This window comes from Diadema setosum, chromosome 7, assembly GCF_964275005.1.
Source record: "Diadema setosum chromosome 7, eeDiaSeto1, whole genome shotgun sequence".
Lineage (NCBI taxonomy): Eukaryota > Metazoa > Echinodermata > Echinoidea > Diadematoida > Diadematidae > Diadema > Diadema setosum.
In genome coordinates this window covers 33971482-33995250 of record NC_092691.1, presented here as the reverse complement: position 1 = coordinate 33995250, position 23769 = coordinate 33971482, and the positions used below count along the sequence as shown (strand labels likewise).

The 23769-nt window shown below is 38.6% G+C and overlaps 1 protein-coding gene across 1 annotated transcript in view; it reads right to left on the bottom strand.

The window, feature by feature from the left end:
* LOC140230741 (ubiquitin-like modifier-activating enzyme 6) overlaps positions 1 to 20477 on the bottom strand; it is a 30934-nt gene extending 10457 nt beyond the window's left edge. The window contains exons 1-22 of the mRNA XM_072310877.1: positions 20346 to 20477; positions 19870 to 19964; positions 18188 to 18216; positions 17672 to 17766; positions 17135 to 17327; positions 15815 to 15937; positions 14788 to 14911; positions 13880 to 13989; positions 13148 to 13281; positions 11678 to 11891; positions 10773 to 10840; positions 10230 to 10383; positions 9356 to 9433; positions 8798 to 8846; positions 7872 to 7901; positions 6652 to 6757; positions 5825 to 6020; positions 4741 to 4821; positions 3035 to 3163; positions 2435 to 2486; positions 1583 to 1646; positions 1095 to 1236 (exon numbers count right to left, since the gene is read on the bottom strand). Of these exons, the coding sequence (XP_072166978.1) occupies positions 1095 to 1236; positions 1583 to 1646; positions 2435 to 2486; positions 3035 to 3163; positions 4741 to 4821; positions 5825 to 6020; positions 6652 to 6757; positions 7872 to 7901; positions 8798 to 8846; positions 9356 to 9433; positions 10230 to 10383; positions 10773 to 10840; positions 11678 to 11891; positions 13148 to 13281; positions 13880 to 13989; positions 14788 to 14911; positions 15815 to 15937; positions 17135 to 17327; positions 17672 to 17766; positions 18188 to 18216; positions 19870 to 19964; positions 20346 to 20392 (2313 nt within the window). The 5' untranslated portion in view covers positions 20393 to 20477. The remainder of the gene's footprint in view (positions 1 to 1094; positions 1237 to 1582; positions 1647 to 2434; positions 2487 to 3034; positions 3164 to 4740; positions 4822 to 5824; positions 6021 to 6651; positions 6758 to 7871; positions 7902 to 8797; positions 8847 to 9355; positions 9434 to 10229; positions 10384 to 10772; positions 10841 to 11677; positions 11892 to 13147; positions 13282 to 13879; positions 13990 to 14787; positions 14912 to 15814; positions 15938 to 17134; positions 17328 to 17671; positions 17767 to 18187; positions 18217 to 19869; positions 19965 to 20345) is intronic.
* Positions 20478 to 23769: the final 3292 nt, after the last annotated feature.

The following is a 23769-nucleotide window of genomic DNA, read 5'->3' as shown; positions in this document are numbered from 1 at the left end:
TCCAGAGATACAAATGTAGCAAGCACAGCATGATTACAACATTAGATGCAAAACCTGATTCTTTCATCCTTTACTGATCTTGTCTGATTCTGTGATTAAAACTGCCCATGTACGAGCAGGGTCTGAATTTAATGAACGTGCGAAACACACAACTATATTATATATAGTGTCATTCCAGCCAGGCTAAAGCTTGCATACATTATGTGAAGTGCACAGCGTGAGGTACACATTATTGCATATTATTTTATTTATTGTTCATCATTTTGTTCATGTTATTTGTCTTGTCATTCTCACTGGTATGCTAGTGAAGATCATCATCATAATTATCAAACTGAGAATATTGAGGAAGAGGCTCTGTTCACCAAAAAGAGCCTAGTGTTGCCACTCTTCTCATATACATGTAGGACTCTGCCATCATCATTATCCCAGGATTGTCAGTTACGATTTCTACACCTGGGATATGTGGAAAAATAACAGAGAAAGACCATGCCTACGCTGTTTTGCTGTGGGGAAGTCTGAGTCCAGAGCTCTGATGTTACCAAAATGCTTTCATCCACTTCCACTTGATATCTACCATCACTGCTTTCATCACTGTTTGCATGACTTGCATTCATCACAGTATTCGTCACTGCATTCATTACTACATTCATCATTGTATTCACCACAGTATTCACTTCAAAATCCCTCATTCTATTCATCACTGTACTCATTACTACATTCATCATTGTATTTATAACTACATTCATCACTGTATTCATTACGACATTCATCATTGTATTCATACATGTATTCATTTCTACATTCATCATTGTATTCATTACTACATTCATGACTGTATTAATCAATGTATTCATCGTTGCATTCACAACCATCTTCATAACTGCATTCATGACTACATTCCATCACTGTGTTCATCACTGTATGACTGCATTCATTACTAGATTCATAATTGTATTCATCACTACAATCATCATTGTATTCATCACTGTATTCATGAATGCATTCATCATTGAGTCATCACTGTATTCCAGACTGCATTCATGACTGTATTCTTCAATGTATTCACAAGATCAAGGTGAAGTTTCATCACATACCTTGGAGGAAGGCACAAAAGCTGGAACAGCTACTCCTGCTAGGATGGACTCAATCGTCTGACTCTCAATATCTGCTGCACTCACTGCAATGTTACCCACTGATGCTAAGAGGCGAGCGCAGCTCACTACGAAGGACATGTGCCTGTTTGAAAAAAAAAAAAAGAGAGAAAAAAAAAACCCAGATTTTTAAAATCACTGTCATGAATACTCTTTAGCAACAGGAGCATCCAATTTTCAGATCCCTTTTGGTTTCATAGCCTTTGAGTTTCTTGGTTTTTGGCCTCTATAAAGACCACTCATGTACAAAATACAACATAAACAATAATAATCCCTGCAGTAGCACTCATTTAGACTCTCTTTCTTTTTCTCACTTTACTACTGAGTTCCTTCTAATATGGCATATCAATTTCAAAATTACAGAAAACCACATCTGACATCATTTACAACCTTGAGTATTCATACATGGGCGTAAAAACACAAAAACTCACAATTCACACTTGAGGTTAAATTCCTGAGGCGTGGGGGGTCTCTTTGGTGACTGCCAGAACATACCTGCATATCAAAGAATAAAAAAACCAAAAACCACACATTTTAATGAACAGTGCACAGTCAAATTCTACATAGAGTTATGTAGAGAACTAATCTGTGCATGCATGAACCAAACTACTCATCATCCTCCTGATTTTCAGGACGGGGATCAGCACAATTAGCATTTTATTTGTCCATCAATTTCATGAAAGCAGTACATGTTACCTTGTGCCATTCTAATTTTTTAGGGTCTTTAAATGTTTGTGACTGAAAACTGATCATACCAACTTAAATTACCCATCACTGAGTATTGTTTTCAAAATCTACAAAATCTGAATCTAAAGTAATGAGATCTACAAAATTCTACAGAAATTTGAGGATTTCAACCCTTAATTCAGAATTCTAATGTTGAACTTTAATTCATTGCAACGCCAAATTGCAAGGTTACATGCTACTACCATCCCCACACATTGCTTTCTATGTCTCTTCATCAGAACTGCCAAAATTTTTAAATCATTAACAAGATTTGGTCAATATGGTACATCTGTGTGAATTCATATTTACGCATATCACACATACACATATGAATGGCCAACAAAGAACAAACAATGGGAAAAAGGTGTGTTTTTCATGTAATGCATTCACTCAAGCAAGTTCTGAATTGCCATTATAAAACCTGGTTTATTACCTGACACAGCTTATTTACTCTGTTCTCTATCCTTTTTCTATTTCTACAAAATTATTTAATTAAATATGAAAAACAAATGTGAAGTCAAATAGAAAATAAAAATTAAATATCTGCATTGTTTTACCTCCATCGGATGTTTTAGCATCAAGAGGGAAAGCATGGAGAAGTTGTTTGGCCTGAAAAGAGAGAGAAAAACAAGGACATACAAAGAGGCCATTATTAATGAAATACACAGCAAACATCCCACATATGATTGCGGTACGTTTCAAGCAGCCTGAAAGCAACCTACGCTCTGAAAGACATGGACTAACAGTTTGTGAATCCTACAGACTGCAAAGGACACAGCTTTGATTATCATTATGATTTCAAAGAAGTGTATAACCTTTCCATACTTTGGAATAGTTCAAATAAAAGTCAATGCCTTAGCAGGTGACTGAGCACACAGAAAATGTAAGGAGGACAAGGTATTTCATAAAATTTTCCATAAGCATGATTATTAATTTTTTTTTTAAAAGAAATATACACCACATTTCTTCAGTAGATGAAAGCCATGTGCATCCCTACTTTGGACACATCAACCTGACCTTTCATACCTTGCACAACTCCAGAAAGCCTAATATTAAAGCAAAGGATCATGGCTGCTATGCAAAAATGTCTGTACATTGTCACATAATATCGCTAGTGAAGTCGGGATCATAGTGTTGACACCACCATCCACGCTCACCTTATGATTGAAGTACTTCTCAAATTTGACCCTGGCAATCCTGACGCAGTCCTCCCACGTGACGGCCCTGTTGTTGAGGTACTTGACTACCGGTAGAGTGTTCTCCAGGACTTCCCCTCCTTCCAGTCTCTGTTCATGGGGAGCAAAAATGTTGCGAAAAGAGAAAACAAATAACCCATTGTCAAGAATGTGTCATGCCATGTTAACATTCGACCAACAAGGAAAAGTAGAAATTACGCGGTGCGTAATATATGTCCCCGCCGGAAGTAGCATTTAGTAGCAAAATGTACAATATAGGTAAAAAGATGAAGGTCAAAGGTCAAAGAAGTCAAAGGTTAAAATTGTATGTAGAAGTTTTGAAGCCCTCACCTAGTGCCATCACATAAAGCTAACGGAATCGAAATCGGGTTAGAAATGGCGAAGGAGTAGCATTTTGTAGCCAATGTACAATATAGGTAAAAAAATCAAGGTCAAAGGTCAAAGAAGTCAAAGGTCAAAATTCTGTGTAGAAGTTTTGAAGCCCTCACCTAGTGCCATCACATAAAGCAAACGGAATCGAAATCGGGTTAGAAATGGCGAAGGAGTAGCATTTGGTAGCAAAATGTACAATACAGGTCAAAAATCAAGGTCAAAGGTCAAAGAAGTCAAAGGTCAAAATTCTGTGTAGAAGTTTTGAAGCCCTCACCTAGTGCCATCACTTAAAGCAAACGGAATTGTAATCGGGTTACAAATGGCGAAGGAGTAGCATTTTGTAGGCAATGTACAATATAGGTCAAAAATCAAGGTCAAAGGTCAAAGAAGTCAAAGGTCAAAATTCTGTGTACAAGTTTTGAAGCCCTCACCTAGTGCCATCATATAAAGCAAACGGAATCAAAATCGGGTTAGAAATGGCGAAGGAGTAGCATTTTGAAGCAAAATGTACAATATAGGTCAAAGGTCAAGGTCAAAGGTCACAACTGAAATTCTGTATACAAGTTTCAAAGCTCCCATGTAGTGCTATCATATAAAGCAAACAGAATCAAAATCGGGTTAGAAATGGCGAAGGAGTAGCATTTTGAACATTTTGATCACACACGGACGCACACACGGACACACGGACACACGGACGGACGGACACACGGACGGACGGACACACGGACACACACACGTACGGAGCCCGTTTCATAGTCCCCTGCTCGAACTCGTTCGGCGGGGACAATAATAACAAGAACAAGTACTTGAAAGTTTATTTGGGTGACAGTTTCAAAGCCTGGTGGTGGCTATAATGTGCAGAGGATCTTTTTTTTTTTTTTTGAAGAGCGATTACATTTTACTAAAATTTCCTCGAAGGGCATGGACTAGTTGCATTAACAACCATATGGCTAAAAAAAAAAAAAAAAAGAAAAGAGGGAGGGGGAACAGCATGACAGGTAGAAGAGGAGCTTAAGCAGGCTGGCTTGAAGAAGAAGGGTCCCCGAAATCGGGAGAGATGGTGAGAAGGTGTGAGAGCACTAGCTAATAGAGTGAGGTAAATATGGCCACCGCTATTATTGGGGACAAACCCCGGCAACATTGGGTGATAAAGATGATGAGTGTTCAATTTCTTTTGGCTCTTCTCCACCTACAAATGTAATAGCAGCACCATAATGCATACTAGGTGTTGCTATGACTGAAAAAAAAAAAAAAAAAGAATCAGCAACATATACTAAATGTCATAAATCCAATACCTTGGCAACTGCTGCTGGATTTCCATTGACTTCCCAGTACTTGTTGTACATGCTAGGCTTCTGGGCAAACAGGCTTTCAAACTAGAGAAAAGGAGGAGAAAAGCATGTTAGGGGTGTGATTGAAAAATTACCCTACATCAATGTACATAATTTCATGCATTTGAATAAGTTAGAGGTCCTTGTTTGCATTCTCTTATCAATTAGGAGCACTTCTAGAAGAACTGTCTTTTCTGTGTCAGGTATTTGAAACAAAGTCATCTCTATGATGAAAGATGATTGCTTGTTCAAACCACAATTGAGAATTCAACTTCATTCCACCCAGTTCAACTCATTTCAATTCAAAAAAGTGCCCTTCAACCCAATCTTTGTTCATCCATATGTTGGAAATGTGAATAGGTCACCAGCTATATTTAACATACATTTCAACGCCAGGTGAACACAGTAACAAAACTTAATAATATTGCATTTACAAAGTATATGCTTAATCATGGCAAATGCGCATGTATCATACAAGCTACCATTAATCCATAAGATACACTGTTAATGAAGACCAATGAGTTGAGACTCTCTCTCTCTCTTTTTAGGCCTTGACAGAGAGTGTGACAGTAAAAGCATGCAAAATTTACGTTAGTTGTAGTAAAGGTTACTTATGATCACATTTCAGAAAGGTATGTAACAAAAAATGTAGTGCTTTCATCTCCTTTTATCTCGATTAGAACTGCCTTTTGAAGAAATATCACACTGAACTCATTCTGTGGCCAGGCATCCAGATCCAGGTGAACTTGCAGAACTTTTTCAGCAGCATTCAATAATCCGTCCAAACTTGACCTAGAAGGTTAGCTAGCCCACTCATTTGTAAACAATTTGCTTCAGTCAAACAGGAAGGCCATGGTGTATATGGCACAATAGGGATTGGGTAATCTCTATTCACTGGCAATCGCTTTCCAGATATCTCTGCCAATTGGCGAACAAAGCAAGGTAAAGATTACTGCTGCGTGATTAAGAAACGGTATCAGAGAGAAAATCAACTGTGGTTGGGCCCAACCTGGAGTCCGTGGCTGCTACACACACCCCAAAACCTCACCTTGTCCCTTGCCCACTGGATTGTGTGCTCTATCTGAGCAGGGAAGGACTTGAGGGTGCAGTACGGCACCGACTGCTCCGGCGGGTCCTGCTTGCTGCCGTACGACTCCGTCAGGTGGGGCACGATGACCTGCACGTGACCTTTGGCCCCAAGGGTGCCCGACTCCATGAGTGGTTTCTGATTTGTGACACAGCGACTGTAGAAGGTACAGCATAAGTAAGAAGATAGAGTGCCCATATTTGTTACACATCATTTCTACACTTGTAAAAATGCTTTTAAAATGGACCTCCTCATTAAACCTCTTATAAGATGGACCTCCTCATTAAACCTCTAATAACATGAATGAATGGGAATGGCAAAAAAGGAATTCTGATCAGTATGATACCCCAAATCCATCAAAATTTCTTTAACACTAGCCTCTGCAAGAGGAAAAAAAATCACAGTAGGAATTTTGTAATACGCAATGGTAATTTTTCATTAAGAAAAAAGAGCCCTTGTACAAGTGTAGGTTACAGCTGTATTTATGTTGCAAAGTTGCAATTCAGCTTTGACTAGCTTAGTACTACTTAACCAGCATATTATATACCAGGGGATCATACTCCATAGCCAAACTGCATCAAGGCAAGGAGCAAAGCTACTAGCTGGCATCAAATCAGTTCAGAAAGCATGAAGCATACCATGTCAAAAATGTACATATCTCACACTGAATACCATTAACTTTGTTTAAATGACTGCCAAAAGAATGTCCAACACCATATGAGCAAGACTAGTCCACGACAAACAGGCACACACAAACAAACAGACACACACACACACACACACCCTACCTATCCACGTATCTCCTGGCTTCCACATTGTCCAGGGCATTCACAATGACGTCCATGCTCTCAAAGAAGTCATCGGTATAGATGGTGCTCTCCGTCTGAGGACAAACTGGTTTGTTAAAGAGAGGCTTACGGTGAAACTCCACTCTATGATCAAGTGAACTTTAAGAGTAAAATGAAATAAATAGAGCATTTAAAAGTGAAATCACACAGAGTAAAGAGTCATGGAATTCCAGGAGTCCCACAGTTTCATACTAAAGGTAACGGCAGTCTTCAAAATCACAAACATGCAAATGAGACGGGATGATGTCATCACTATAAAAAAAAAAGTATTGTCTTGAAATGCACGCTGTAATCTTCACAAAATTTCTCCATTGTAAATGAAACAACAAAGAATGAGTCAAATGTTCTGAAATAAAGAATCATTATAGACAAGTATACAGATAGTGAATGGTCACTAGTGCAATGGTACAAGATTTCACTCGAGGTGAAAGATAAAGTATTTTTAACTGAATGTCACGTGATGGGCAATCGATCAACTGGATAGCTACATTCTTTTTAGATGTTGTATAATGTTAACTTGAAATCATGACTTCATAGGAGGGGATGGGAGGGTAGCTCCAAAATTACCAATTAAAAACATGATTTCTATAGTATTTTAACATACCCACTGGAGCTTATTGATGTTATGGTATCACTGCTTAATTTATCTTATTTGCATAATGTCGTCGCAATCAATATTACTCCACAGTGCTGTGGCAGTTAACATGAGAGAAGAGTGGCCATCTATTACCAGAATAGGATGATCACACATGTATCATGACAGGCTCTGAAATTATTAATTGCTGAAGTTTGAACACGTTTTCATGAAATCCAGAATACTTTTACCAAGAAAAGCCAAATTACAATGACATTACACTGCACTATTATTCATTTTCACATTCAATCATGGATTCAAAGAAACTTCATCTGCTGTATGAATTCCCTTCAAGCAAAAAAATAAGTCGTCTTTAAAATATCAGATCTCATCCATCTTGTTTATTTTGTATATTAGTATTTCTTAGTATTCCTTTGTCATATTTCTCTCTCATTTAATTTTGATAGATTCATCACTTTGTTCTTCTATTCGCCCATCTATCCCTCTTTCTCTTTGTATTTGGAATTCATAGATCAATGTCATGAAGTGTTTTATCTTTAAATGTAAAGACTGAAATATTTCTTACTTTTATTTTGATGAGCTTCAATCTGCATCCCTGAAAAGCAAAGAAAGGATTGAAACAATTGTCACATGAAGTTACAAACCTTTGTTGATGGTGATGTCATGACACTTTGATTCGGCTGAAGGAACAATAATTTGGGCTGATGCCTACACAGCACACATGAATTAGGTGAATTTTATGGTACAGTGGACTCCCATTATAATGAAGTCCTCGGGACCGGCAGGTTTCTTTTGTTATATCAAAATTTTGTTATAACTGGACAAATAAACAATAAAAATACATAGAGAGGATACTGTTGCAGCCTGAATTTTTACTTCGTTGTAACTGGAATTTCGTTATATAACCGTGTTCATTATAACGGGAGTGCACTGTACTATGGTTTTATAGCAAGCTCTGTGTTTTAAGCCTATCACTGTGCTGGCAACTGATTGCCTCTTTGGTGTCAGAAGAAGGGATGTGCTACATGGCACCTGACTGCAATGTGAACTCATGCCAAGCATTGTCCCATCTATGCATATTAAACTGTGAGGGCAATTCCTTGTTGTGACAGAGCAATATGGGCTGTGTGACAATTTCATACAGATTAAATCATCAGATTAAACAGTCTGACATGAAACTGAGACTAAGAGCTTTCTTGAAGCCCTAGATACAAAGTCATACATGTGGCCTCAAATTGTTATGACACACAGTTGAGCAATGTGTCAGCGATATAATTGGGTTTGCACATAAGACAGTAACAATGCCCTGCATGATATAGCCTGCTGTGTGTTGCTGCATCTTTTACTTTGCATTCTGAATCCATTTTTCCCGTGTATCTAGCAATAATCAGATGTAAGCATGATTTTGAAGCTCTGTACAGGGACCTCGATTACTTTGTAGGCCTAGGGCCTTTGACTGTAACAATATCCCTATCAACTGTATAATCATACCTGGGTTGATGTCTTTTGTGCTCTGAGCTGCTGTCTCCGATTTAGGTTTCTACATGAAGGAACAGATATAACACTTAAAGATGAAGGAATTTCTAAAACCTGGTACCATGCAAGTGAATGATATAGAAAATGAATATGAAAACAACCATGTGTAACATATCTTCGCACACTGATATATTGAAATGTTCCACTGCAAACCTCACTTTAAACGATTATCAATCTAAAAGCAAAGAAATACTGCTTGGTTCCAAACAAGAAAACATAATTTTTTACCATCATTGACTAAAACAATGCTAGAATAAGTGATTCAGAATAATGTACGTATGTACACTGTAATGCCTGCGTAGCGATCTTATTAAACTTTATCAAACGCGATTAATCATGACCAATGAATTACTGCACGTTACATCATCAGTGAAATGCTCCCAACACAGCAGAGGGATTGATAAAAATGTTCACTGCAAAGTTTTTTTTTATGCTTCCATCTACTGTTTATTGAGCCTGGTCAAAAGAAAGTATTAAAACATCGCCATGGTTTCCATGGCAACACCATCACACCTGTATATGATGCGGCCTGAAGAGGAACTGGCGGTTCAGGTTGGACTTCTCGATGATGTCATTGTCAGTGACCGTAATCTGTTGAACAGACGGACAAACCACTGCACATGACTGTCAAGAACAGACTTTTGGAGGTACAACATACGTATTTGGATTTTGGAAATCTGACGGATGGTCATATCAGAGCAAGAAATATGCCACTTGGTATCTAAGGTCACATCTACTGTTTTGCATGCACTCAGATGAAGTCATACTATGGTGTAAAATGAAGACAAAACACAAATGGTACGGCAATAATATCTGTAGGTTGGGTTTGCAATGTACACACATACTCTCCTACAAGGCTGACTTTTGTAAGTGCTGGAAGACATCATCATATCACCACTATATACCACCAATAAATTGATACATTACTCATAGCATTACAGACTACGGTCAAGGTTTATACTTTATACTTATGCAGATAATATGAGCTCAACATGAAAACTGAAGCAGCAAGAGCAGGTGAGTCCATAACTATCAAGATACACACTGCGTAGTCGTCTAGTACTGCATTTAGCATGAAGATACAAGGCAGACTACTCAGAAGGAGTTCACTGACCTTTTGACCTTGTCACCAAACTTTTTCTTTTTGATTGCACCTTTAAGTTCAATAATTTTATCTGCACATTCATTACAGCCAAAAGATGTGTCATTGGCACAGGAAATATTTCCCTCAGGTCGAAGATATATTGGGAAAGCTATGCATGTTTTGAGGACAGCTGGACAAATTGAGCAAATTGGAAATAAACACTTCAAATGCCATTTCTTGTCGAGGAATAACACTCAGGAGCAAACAAACAAACAGCAATGCCATCCCTGCCTCTCCACTCACCTTTCCACCGTCAACGCCAACACCGAGCATGGCAAAGTTCTTCATCATCTCGCACCCAATGGCGCCGCATCCAACCATGAAGAGCTGCTGGGATGCGATCTTCCTGCACAGGTTGTCGCCAACACAGATCCTGAGGGCGTCGTAGCGGTCCCCTCTGAACAGACAACAACAGACATCACACACTTTGCAAGTCAGGGGGGGGGGGGGGGAGGGGGTAGGTGGTGCAGCCAATTGTCATCATACATCGTGCAATATCAAAATGGCAATTCTGGAATGATCGTGCATTCACACATAATCTCTGGAAGCTGCTCTTTCCCAGTCCCACACATGCTAATCATTGATGTACTGATAACATTGATGCCCAAGTTTGAACATATTCTTAGTATATTTTGAGTTGCAAAGTCACACTGTATGCACAAACAAGTTACTGAATTCATTGCCCCATATGGGCATATTATGATACAAATATGAGTTGATAAGCCCAAGTTTACAGTGGTACAAAAATAAATTGGTTAATTCAAGATGGCATGTAATATGACTCACTTGGCCTGGAAGTTTTCTGGACTCTCATTCTCTAGGCCTTTCAGGACTTCTGAGGCATCCAGGTGTACCTGACATGGAAAAAAGGAAAGACTTTATAGTATGCTTATAGTTGCCAAGAAAAATGAGAGAGTTACACTCTATTTTTAATAGACATCAGAGGAAGAATCTGCAGAAACTGTCAGACAGATGATAGTAGACTGCCACTTGACTTTTTATGATGCATGCATAATGTCATATCATGATGAAAGTAAAGAGAATATTCATGGCCACAAATTTTGACTCCCAAACATCTTGTATCTTTAGCTCAAAATCTCAGTTTATGTAAGTCTTTGATACAGTCCGACCTCTCTGGTCCGGCCTCCCTTTATCTGGATCTCTCTGTTATCTGGGTGGGATCTCGGCGTGATTTCTGTTTTTTCAATCTAACAATTACAGAGAAAAGAGAGACTTCAAACGTAAACCAAATTCCTACAAAAACTCACATAAATGACATATTACTCCCAACATATCTAACATTGTGTACATTCATATCTAATTTTCATCTAAATAACACGCATTCAGACATTCACTACCCTCAAATCACCACAGGAACGTGGACAGAAAACTTTTCATTAAATCAGGGTACACTACAGGCAATCATTCGTTGAGCAAATTGTAAGAGAATTCTGAATGCAGAATAGCTGACGAGGCCGTGACATGTTCACGCAACCAATACTCGGCCAAATCCTTTATCTGGATGAGCGCCAGTCCCAACATATCCAGACAGGAAAGGTCGGACTGTAGTCAAAAGGCAATACTTGTTCCAAGCATTTTGAATGAAGGAGATCAGCAGAAAATTTTAAAAACCAACAAAAACTGGGGATTCAGTTGAGTCACAATGCCCATCTAACTGGTGCTACACTCACCCACTGGTTCAGCGGAGTGAACTTCCCTGTCAGTGCCTTCAACACCTCCTGGGCAACAAAGCCCCCGAGGGCAGCACACAGGGGAGCGAAGCACCCCTCCGCGGAGTCAGCCAGGGCCACCAGCCGCTTGGTGTCCAGGGGAGTGGCAGGGTTGGCCAGTGTGTCGTTCAGTCGCGCCGCAATCTTCAGGAAGACATCTTTGTCCTCACAGTTCCTACTCAAATTGGCACATTTGATTTGAAATTTGATGTTAGCTCATTACATTCGTATATATCCATAAATTAAACCTAATTTTGTATTCATATTGTTACATGTGTCCCCTAGCTAATTGAATCAAAGTATGGAATGGCACTCTAACACCTACAATTAAATCTGACAGTCTGACATTTTCACTGCTATTCAGATCTTTGAATTCATTACAAAGACATAAGGATGAACATCGTACTTTCATTCCTTATACTATACCCCTACTTTGTGGGCCTACATGCACGGAAACGTAATAACCTCATCAAGTTCTACAGATCACATTTCTGTGATTTGGTGCTCTATACCTTATATCATAATTTCCACTAGAATTTTCCTCATTCACTGTTAGTGATTCATAAGGTGGTACAAAAAATGTCTAATTTGAGCTTTTTGTGGTTCTTTCATTACTTTTGCTTAGGTTGCAGAATTTTCAAAAGCCCACAGCTTCTTATCTATATCTGAGTTTTAAATTGGCAATACAGTCAAGGAGCTGAAAATTCCTATTTTTGTTTCAAATTGGTATATCTTTCTAAATTTCTTTCTTATTTTGTGTGGACTTAATGGACTTCACCAGTATTACCTATTCCTTCTCCAAATACGATATGCAGCAAAATTCAGAGTTGCCAATTGTTATGACAAAGTAATAATTGCATCAGCTTCATCCCCTGGACTTGATTGGTTTGTAGCAAAAGCCTACTTAAATTTGGTTCTCAATTCACACTGCACATGAATGAGGGGTAAGAGATGTACTGCTACACATGGTGTTGTCTTGATGATGATGCTATAAAAATGGCTGCCAAGGAATTAAAGTTCTAAAGTATGCCTTACTCTCAAAATACTTGGACACACTGTGACCTTTTATATATATGGTGCAGACCTTCCAACCTTTCTGCCTGAAAAATAGGGATGGTTTGGCTCAAAAGTAGGAAAGAAAGGGCAGTTCTCATAGGAATGTGTAGTAAAATTATCCAGAAAAATAGGAAACTTCTGTTGACACAAGCTGGGAATGATCAAAATTCAGATTCTTTCCTAAAAATTCGGAATGGTTGGGAGGTCTGCATGGTGAGTTTTGCTGTCATGGGGCTTGAAATGTTACAAGATACAGTTAAATGCTCCTTGAAATTAATGTTTCTTGAAAGCATGTTACACACTCTGGATGAATCATTCTGTATGTTCCCTCCCCTGCCATTTTACATATTTTATGATATCACTTGTGATACTCACCTGACTCGGGGTAATCTACCATTCTCTTCCCTGAACTGATGCAGGGTGTACATGGCTAGGTGAGACAGCATGGTATCCTTGGCAAAGTCTACCAATATAACTGAAGGGTTGGTCAGCTGTTCTTGAAGCGATTGCTAAATGACAGCAAGAGACAAATAAAAATGAATAAAATAAAAACAACTTTACTGAACTCAATACATAAACTACAGGAGAAAAATATTTTTGCAATTGTTGTAATATATATGAGGAATTGAAATTATAGCTTGTGTAATTAAATTGAGAAGCTTGTGTGCTGAGAAAAGAAACATTTTCGTAAGATTATTATTTTTTCTGTGCTCCGTTGAGAAAGATGACTTTTTTTTTTATTATTTCAATGTCACTGTTGACAAAGCACAGTTATGAAATTGTTCATGTTCACCGTATCAAAATGCAATATTTAGTACAAGTCTGCGAAACAGATGAAATTCAGCCATGTCTTTAGAAATCCTGCACATAAGGTAAGAGATATGAACTACACTGAGATTAAACTGAATTAGATGCACAGGGTGAATTGTAGAAAAATTTTGATACAGTACTAAGAAAAACAAAAAAAAAAATTCAAAAAGAAATTGCACTGTACTTCTGATATCTCACAAAGCTTACACAACAAGTTTAAAACTACAATACTGCCAGTTGACAAGCTGTGTGTTTTGAAGTTCATCAAAGCAGAAAAGGGTCAATGGGATTACTCACAAACTTGACCTTGAAAGGGACCTTCAGCTCAATGGCAATGCCTCCAGTCTCATAGGGCAAGAACCCATCACTGCTGGTGTCCCCGATGCTGAACTTGTACGGAGATATCACTGTCATGGCAACCGATGGCGGAGGGGGGTGGGGGGGGGGCAAGGGAGAGAATGCAGGTAGATGATGAATTTTCATTCAGACTTTGGTAATAACAAAGTTATCACAGGGTACCAAAGGTCTCAATGTCTTCTCATGTGAATCACAAAATATGACCTGCATCAACATAAATGATCATTTCGTCAGGTGAGAATGATTAGGGCCTTACGGTGCCTCGAACACTATGGTTTAGTGGTGACTGAATGCCCTTATCATTCTCAACCGACAATTTGATGATTACTAACAAATCAGTACACTCGTTACTTTGTCATAATGATAATGCAACTTGAATCTTGTGAAATTTTCTTTCACAGCTTCTCAATCTCTATCTCTATCTTGAACTTCAACTATCTTTCTATGTACTTCATATCTACCTGTATCGGTATCCACTTATAGCTCAAATTTAGGCATTCATTGAATACACCCACAACTTTTGTGGAAGATCTATGATTTCTTTCAAGTTGTGTTGCCACGAATAGAACTGAGTGTTTCATATGATCATTCTCACTTTGCACCTTCTGGTGGTTCCTCATGCAGATGACGATACAGATGAAGCATTTCATAATATATGAAAGAAAGATACTGCAGCTCAACCATCATACCATTACTTTTTTTCTTTTTTTCTTCCAAGTCTGCAATCAAATTGGCTTGGCACATTTCCACCATAATTCTTGAGTAAACTTCAATAAGCTTGAATCAGTAGTACTGCAGGCTCCACAAGCCCTCATCATCTCTCAGATGACATTGTACAGTTCACTGACCTTTGACCTCTTGCTGAGAGCCATTAAGGACCGTCATGCCCTTGACCTCCTTGAAGGTCACAAAGTCACCGGACTCCAGACCGTGGTACTGCTGGTCCAAGCAGGTCACAACCCCAGGATTGCCCTGTGTAACAGTAAGAAGTAGCAGAAGTAGAAGTTGAAGAGGGCACCTCTGACCTGTAGCTGCTCAAGAGCATGAACAATGTCTGTAATGACCCTGTGGTATTTGCGACATCAACATTTCCCTAAGAATTATCGGGAATCAGTTAGGGAATTCATACCCCCTGTAATGCAAAAATAGTGGCTTCCTCTATTTACCTTTCATCTTCTCTACTTGTCAAGGATATTATGCACCACTTTTAGCCACATTACTCAAAGAATGCATGCAGTAATGCATAGTCTCAATATCAAGACTTACAAAACAAAATGCAGCATTGATACCAAGATGCCACTCAGCTATTTGCTGCCATGTTCTCTTTTTTTTCCTCTACATTTCCTCCAAATTGGATGCTGGGATTGGGATGTGGCTTTTATATGGGTGTGACCTTACACCAGCAAAAACAGTTCGTAACGCACCCTTTATATCACCTCTCAGTTACATTTCATTTAGCTGCATATTTTTTTCAACTGGATTCTACTTTTGATGCAAAAACACTAAACAAAAACCATGTTTTCTGTACATATCATTCGCATTGCAGTCTTATTCTTACTATAGTATTTTGTTGTCTTGTATTCTTGTTTTCTCTCTCACAGCTCCATGAAAATTTGACTCCAAGACAAAGAAAAGTATTAACTGTACCCCAACGCTATTAACTTTTGTTGCCCTATCAACTACTGTCGATATCTTACACCACATAAGCCTGTATGGATAAGGCATTTGCATAGCAGCTTCAGTTTTTCAGTTTCATTACTTTTTGTCTTTCGGCACACATGAAACATGACATGACATTACTTAGGTAAGAATACACAATGCAGCCACACTCTGTTCTTCCTACACCAGCTGAAACCGGTCATGACCCCTGCTAACCTTAGTGATGTCCGCGACAAACGTCTGTGTTGGCTCCTCCCCGTTACGGTCCTGAACACTGAACTCGTCGCCGAAATCGCAGAAGCAGTAGCTAAACAACCCATACACATCTGCAGCAATGAACTGGCAACAATATAAGATACAGAAAACCATTGGTCAAAAGATGCATATGTACTTTGATGCAAGTACATGTACATAACACCTACACTCACTTACTGACAGACAGACAGAGACACAGAACACAATCACAATTACTTGCTGAAACATCAGGCAGACATAGAAAGGCAGAGTAGGACATGCAAATTTTCAATTACAAAAATTCAGAATTTCACAATAAAAGCTTGCTGGATTTATATATACCTACGTGGTCATGGAAATAACAAATTTTCAAAACACACATTGAGTTCATCTTGCCAACAGTAAATTTTACAAGATTTTGTATTGTTGACAATTGTCTTGTAAATTTCATTGAGATCCAGTGCTTTTGCAGGTAGCTGATGACAAATATAAACAGCTATTACTTTCATTTAACCCATGTTATCACACAGAATACATTCAGCTTAAATAATGGAAGGACTGTCACGAACAGTCACTGGAACCTGAACTTTCTACAACTTGAAAAGTTACCTTATGACCATGAATTCTTAATGATGTACCACAGCCTGTATCACATTTGTATTCTGAAGTACAATTTTCAAATTCTGATGATGATATATAACATCGAATCAAATACAAAAATGATAATGGTTAACTTATAATATAATCAGAGCTTTTAATTCAAAGCCTTTAGCACCACAGCACTGTAGGAAGGTGTTGTCATTATCATCAATAATAGTAATAATGGTAGTTACAATACACATTACAAATGTTGTTGTGCTTATCATCAATATCACTGCCATTATGATTACTACTCTTGTTATTATTGCTACTGTATTACTGTTATTGTCGTCATCATTTAATAGCTCAGTGTATTACTTCCATTAATATCACCATCACCATCAGTATGAACCTTTACTAATCTAGAAATTATTTTATATCACTGAAGAGATTCATCTGATTGGAATTTCACCTGTGTAACATTTCAATTTTGCACAATCAGTGAAAATTACCTTTTGATGACACTTCTGCCCACAAAGAATCTGTAAGTTTCATCAGATCTTACTGCAGGAATGAAGCTCTCCCACTAGCCTACATACCTGGTGCTTGTCAGAAATCTGATGAAGCTTGCTGATCCTTAGCAGGCAGAAGTCTTATCAAATGATAATTTTCGACTGATTGTGCAAAAATAAACTTTTACACAGTATACACAGTGTGCAGTACCTTGACTTGGGGAGACTGTGAGCGGCAGAAGGCATTAACTCTCAGCTGGACGCTGAGGGGGGCGTCTGTGAGAAGGACACATTGGAACTGTTGCAAGAAGGCCAGGTCCGAGTCAACGGTGAGGGGTTCGAGGCTGCGTTTGATGCTGACATACGGGTTCAGCTCCGCCAGTCGTCCAATGCAAGCCTCGGCTCTATTATGACGTTAGAAAAGAAACAGCATGCAACTAGATTTACCACTGGATTTTGCAACTGGATTCTGAAACGCTGTAGCCTGAAGACCGTGAATCACATGAAATTCATGAAGACTGATAATTACAACACATAAAATTTTAACTGGTCAATGTACATTGAAGTGCTTTTCCCAGTGTGTAACAATAACCATTTGCCTTATTTTACAGACATCTGTTCATAGTCCCAATTTTGCTCGTCAAAAATGTTCATTTGTAGACCCTGGCAGATTTCATAATATATTATGTTATTACAAATTCTCCAAAAAACAAACAAAAGAGAAATAAACAATGAACAATCCATGTACCTTGTTTTGCCTGCTTTGACATCCTCATCCCTCAGAAAGAACTGAGTTCCGAGATCTCTCACGGTGCACGTCTTATTGTCATGTATAGTCAGAGACTGAGAGAGGAGACATAATGACAGTCAAAACAGATGAATAGAACTGTTGTGCAACAACACATTTCATTCCTTTAAGATAGTACTCACACACGCACAACATATTCTACTGGGCATAATCATGAATTCTTGTTTAGGGATGAAATGTGATGACAGACAACAGGTCTGTATAAGCAATGATTGAATGTCACTGAAAGGCATGCTACGTCATGTCTTTTAGGCACACGCACACAAGAAGGGCTCTAGAATCAAAGATCTAAATATACTTCTCCACTTCCTTATAACACATAAACAGGATTTATTTAAATTGGTGTTAATACGTAATGACAAATTGTATTTGTGAAGCTCATCAGAAAAGGCAGGGAAGTGAAAATGAAAAAAAAAAAAAAATGAAAAAGAACCGTCTGAACATAAGGATGCTTACCTTGATACCTGCCAGAACAATATTTTTGGCTGAAAATAACAAAGGTTAAAAATCCGTATATTAAAACATGATATTATGACTTTCACACTTCCACAGCCATGATGATACTTTAACAGTGTGTATCATGAAATTCTGGTCTAATTTTTGCATGATATTGATTGACTACATTGAAGAAAAAAAGAAGAAACAGCTGTCAGATTCCTCTAAAATCATGCACATATTACTTGAACAAAAACAAAAATACTACATGTAACTGTAGAATGATATGAATGCATTGCTCACTTTTCCATCTCATGACATAGTCTTTCATAGTCAAGAACATCAGTAAACGGGACCTATGGTTTGAGAAGTGAAATATACACCAAATTGAGCAATGGAAATATTAGCAGATTAAAAAAGAAATTCTGTGAGAAACACTTTTCAGTCAAAAGTCATTTTATTTTATTGGATAAAGAAGTAAGAAATCACTGTAAAATTATGTCTGTTGCATGGAGAACTAGAAATGTCGCTATGGCGACTGGCATGCCTCCACCATAATGCATGATTCTCCTAATACATTGTAGGTCTAGATAGTACATGTGGACAATGTGTGATAATATTTTCACAAAATTGGCAAAATATTAAAATGACAAGTTTGTCACAAATGTGTTGAATGTTCACCTTCCTTGACCTAGGTTTAATTGGATGAATAGGAGAGCATGTATTTGGGATTTAAGGACTTCAACTTGACTTTGACCCATTCATACAATGTACGTTTATGCATTGAGTAATTTTCAAGGTATGGAGAAAAAGTGCAATTCTGTATTGAATAGTAAATTGTTACCATTTTCATCTGGCCTTTGACCCTAAAATTCATAAGATAATCACTGTCAGGCAGAACATGCATAAATATGTAGTGCGTTTCAAGATAACTTGAGCCACTTCCGAGATATGGAGGAAAAACTTAGTTCAGCACTTTCACTTGATCTTTGACCTTTTGACCTTTGAGGCAAAAACAAAAGGAGAAAAAAACCTTCCAGAGAATCTCTATTAGGTTATACACACATTTTGTACACCAAGTGTTACAAAAAAATAATCCAGCTGGCATTGCATAACATGAGGGAAATAGTAAAATTTTGAAAGTGTAGCCCTTGACCTTTGACCCCATGAACCCTAAATTCACTAGATAATCACTGCCAGTCAGTACATGTATATATACTATGTTCCATGAAGATACCTTGAACAATTTCCAAGGTACAGAGAAAAAAGGTGAAGTTTTAATATTTTTACTTGACCTTTTGACCTTTGACCTTTGACCTCATGACCCAAACTTTCACCAGAGAATCTTAATCGGGTAATACATGTATACACTATGTTTCAAGAAAATAACTTCAGGCATTGCATAGATATGATGGAAATAGTGAAATTTTATGTACTTGACCTTGACCTTTTGACCTTTGACCTTGAGCATGTGCACCCAAAAGTTGATAGTCACAACTTCACCCCCTAATACACATACATGCCAAGTTTCATTAGGATACCTCAAAAGGTTTTGATAGTTACCCTGTCCACAAAATTCATTACGGACGGATGGACGGACGGACGGACGGACAACCCGAAAACATAATGCCTCCGGCACCACTTCATGGCGGAGGCATAAAAATGGGGCAACTGACTGCACTGTTCTGTGCACAAGTACATACCAATTTCTACTCCTATTCCACCAAGTCCACTCAGAAAAACATTAGAGTGAGCCATCTGCTTCATGGCGCTGTCACCAAGTACATAGCGCTGACGACTGTGGGACAAGACAAAAAGCAAAACTGTCAGGAAATTCTGGAAATCCTGCGCAAAGTGTCATTCAAAAGACAAACAATTTTAACCAGCAGAAATCCTTGTGGGGCGCTTTTCCTCCTTTTTTCTTTCCGGATCAATTTATTTTAGAATCATAAGTGAAGTCATAAAATTTGATTATTTCTTAGGTTTTCAAGAAATCAGCATAAAATCAGGACCAACTAGTTATTGCTAAGCGAGAATATTTTATCCATTTAATCTCTCTCAAGTGGTAAAATGCTGATCTAACCTTTTGAAATTAATAAAGCATAAATAAGAAAGATATTTTCCATGCAATTTTGGATTCATAGTTGCAAGGTGATAATCACTGGTCTGCAACAGATACCTGTAAAGACTGTCATCAATGTCGGTGTTTTCAGCAGTGGTTGCCATCTTGCAAGTTTGGATGGTGAGTCTTTGTCTGGAAGGGGATGATGAGGCTTAACTCCGTCAGTGCAGGAATGATTTTCTGAGAAAACTGGAAGGAGAAACGCACAACCCAATGAAAACAAGATTCATTGAAGAATATTATCCCCAACACTTATTGTAAGAGTTTATGATAACCCATGAAGGAAACAAAGAACGATTAGGCAGAAAGTAAGAATAATACAAAATTCAACAATTTAGACATAAGGAAACCCACAAAAAATTATTAAGAGAAGAAGAAACTACAACCGCTACTGCAAGACTTGGCCGAGGAAAGGGGAAAAAATTCTTCGCTTTTCAAAAGACACCACAGAAAAGGCCACTGAGATCCATTCATTCAGATCAAATGATCAACCCTTACTGCATGCGCTGAACGTATTCGTACTGTGCCGATTGCTAGAGCAGCATTTCAAGCGATCAAGATTTTTTGACACTTGTATAAAAGTGTTGAAACTGAACTTCTATTTGACTTTGAAGACTCAGACGCAATTAGACTACTGTAGATCTATATTTTTATACAGCGTAGCATTTCCATGTGCATAGCATTGCAGAAGGACCATGATATGTTGCACTCCTGGACAACAAAATGGCAAATGAAGTTCAACACCAGCAAGTGCCATCTCATGCGAGTCTCCCATCGTCTAAACATCATCAGTCAAATATATCACCTTGGTGAAGGTGTCTTAGATTCTGTCAAGAAATACCCATACCTAGGCCTTACTCTCACATCCAAACTCTCCTGGAAAACACACATTTCTAATGCCATTCTGAAAGCCAACCAAATGTTAGGACTCATCAAGAGAAACCTGAAACGTCGTCACCCAAACCTCAAAGAAAAGGCGTACATCTCCCTTGTCAGCCCCCCCCCCCCCCCCCCCCCCCCGAATACTGCTCAAATGTCTGGAACCCCCATCGTACAACTACCATCAACCAGGTGGAAGCAATCCAGAGGAGAGCTGCCAGCTCCAGGTTTGTGCAGAATGTATACCAGTATAGAGAGCATGTCTAGCTATGCTGCAGAAAATGCAGTAGGCCACACTGCAATCCAGAAGGGAAGCTGACATCAAGACAAATGATGTACAAAATCACCAATAGACATTGCCATCAACAAACGCAAAGACACATATCTGACACCAATAATGACTGACATCAGATTGCGGAATTACCATCCTTCCAAGTACAAACGTTTCTGACAACTTACTCCACTGAAAACGTAAACAACATGTAGAAATTTATGTAAAAGTTTAGGTAGAGTTCTATTCCTTCGCTCATGCACTCCCTGCAGACGCCATGACCACCACATCACTGGGCGTCTTCAGGACTCGCATCTCTGCATATTAGCTCCACATCATGCACATGGGAGATTACTTGCATCATGTACATTTGCACAATCGTCCACCAGCCAACATCACTCTCTCTAGTCCCTACTCCATCTGTCACTCAACATGTGTCATGCATGTAAATTACTGATTAGGCCTACTATAAATTTAAGTGTCATCTGTTTATGCATTGCAGGGGGCCATCCAAATCCAGAATTGGACTTTGCCGAGTACCGACATAGATGTAGCCACCACAAGGTTCATTTGTATGTCCTAACTGTACTTTCTCGTCTATAAATGTAGGCATTATAATTATATGGCTGTAATCTGCTATAATATGCCTTCAGTTATGCCTTATGCGCGTATGCGTAGATCTACAATGTTTTATTATTAAAACATTATATTATTAAACATTATTATTATTTAAACATTATTATTTTATTATTATTATATGACCATCGACAATCAACATCATACGCAAAATCTTCAAGAGGACCTAAACAAAATTGGTGACTGGGCGAAAAAATGGATGATGGATTTGAACACAGATAAGTGCAAGGTTTTGACAATATCCAGGAAAAGAAGTAAGGTGCAACACGTGTATCATCTAAATAACGCCCCTCTTGAATCTGTTGAATCCGTGAAGTACTTAGGTGTAACCATTACTTCTGATTTGAAGTGGACCCAACACATCAATAATACTGTCAATAAAGCCAATAACGTGCTTGCATTTCTAAAACGCAATCTTCGCATAAAATCTTCTGATGTTAAAGCCACAGCTTACAAAACGTTGGTTCGACCAATTGTTGAGTATGCTTCTACAGTTTGGGACCCATCCACCAAGAAGCTAATCCACCAAGTGGAAATGGTCCAGAGAAGAGCTGCGCGATTCACTTTAAATCGCTACCATAACACCTCAAGTGTCACCAAAATGCTACAAGAACTTGATTGGACCACTCTGGAACAGCGCAGAGAAAATGACAGGTTAATTATGATGTACAAAATACACAATAATCTTACTCCTCTTTCAGCACAGGACTATATTATCAAACAGGCTACTCAGTTAACGAGAGCCTCGCAACCACACTCCTATCAGGTACCATATTCGAGAACTGAATCGCATCGCCATTCGTTCTTCCCAAGAACTGTAAGGAACTGGAATTCCCTGTCGTCAGACATTGTTTCTGCGCCATCTGTGGGATCATTTCGAAACCGTCTAACGGTTGATCACAGTGGCTAGTTGTTTTCGTCAAATGTTCTATGTGCTTGTAAATATCTGTAAATAAATTGTATTATAATGTAAATAGCACCAGTCTGCAAGAATCTTCAGGCTATTGAAGGAGGCAGACTTAACCAGAAGAAGAAGAAGAAGAAGTGTTTACCTACGGATGAACTGACGGGTAAAGCCAACAAAATAATCGACATGTGGGACTGTTATAGACGCAAAGGGCGTCTACCAACTCTTTTCTGCGATCGAATAGAGGCCTGGATTTCCCTAAGTTTTTGCTTTCTTTAGACCGATGAAAAAGAATTAGCACTCATAAGCACGATGTAGAGTAGGCTAAATACGCGGTCAAATAATCCGTAACAAATTATAGGCGGGAATTCCCCCTTTTTAGGCACTCACTTCACAAGAAATTCTTCCGCGGCGTCGCTGAGTTGGTGCTGTGTGCCTGCTATTGCTGCCTGAGTGGGTGTGCTGGCTCAACCTGTATGCAATGCATGGCGGTGGGCTCGGCTATGGGTAGGTCGAGGTGGTACACATGCGTGTCGTGGGCGAGGGCAGAGACGATCGCGGGGCGAAGGTCGAACATGTGAGGTTATCACTGATCTCGTATGGTGGGAATAATGAACTAGCTAGATGTAGCAGCGATGTTTTGCAAGAGTTGTTGTTGTTGTTGTTGTTGTTGTTGTTGTTGTTGTTGTTGTTGTTGTTGTTGTTGTTGTTGTTCTTGTTCTTGTTGTTGTTGTTGTTTTGGTGTTGTTTTGGTGTTGGTGTGTTTGTTTGTTGTGTGTGTGTGTGTG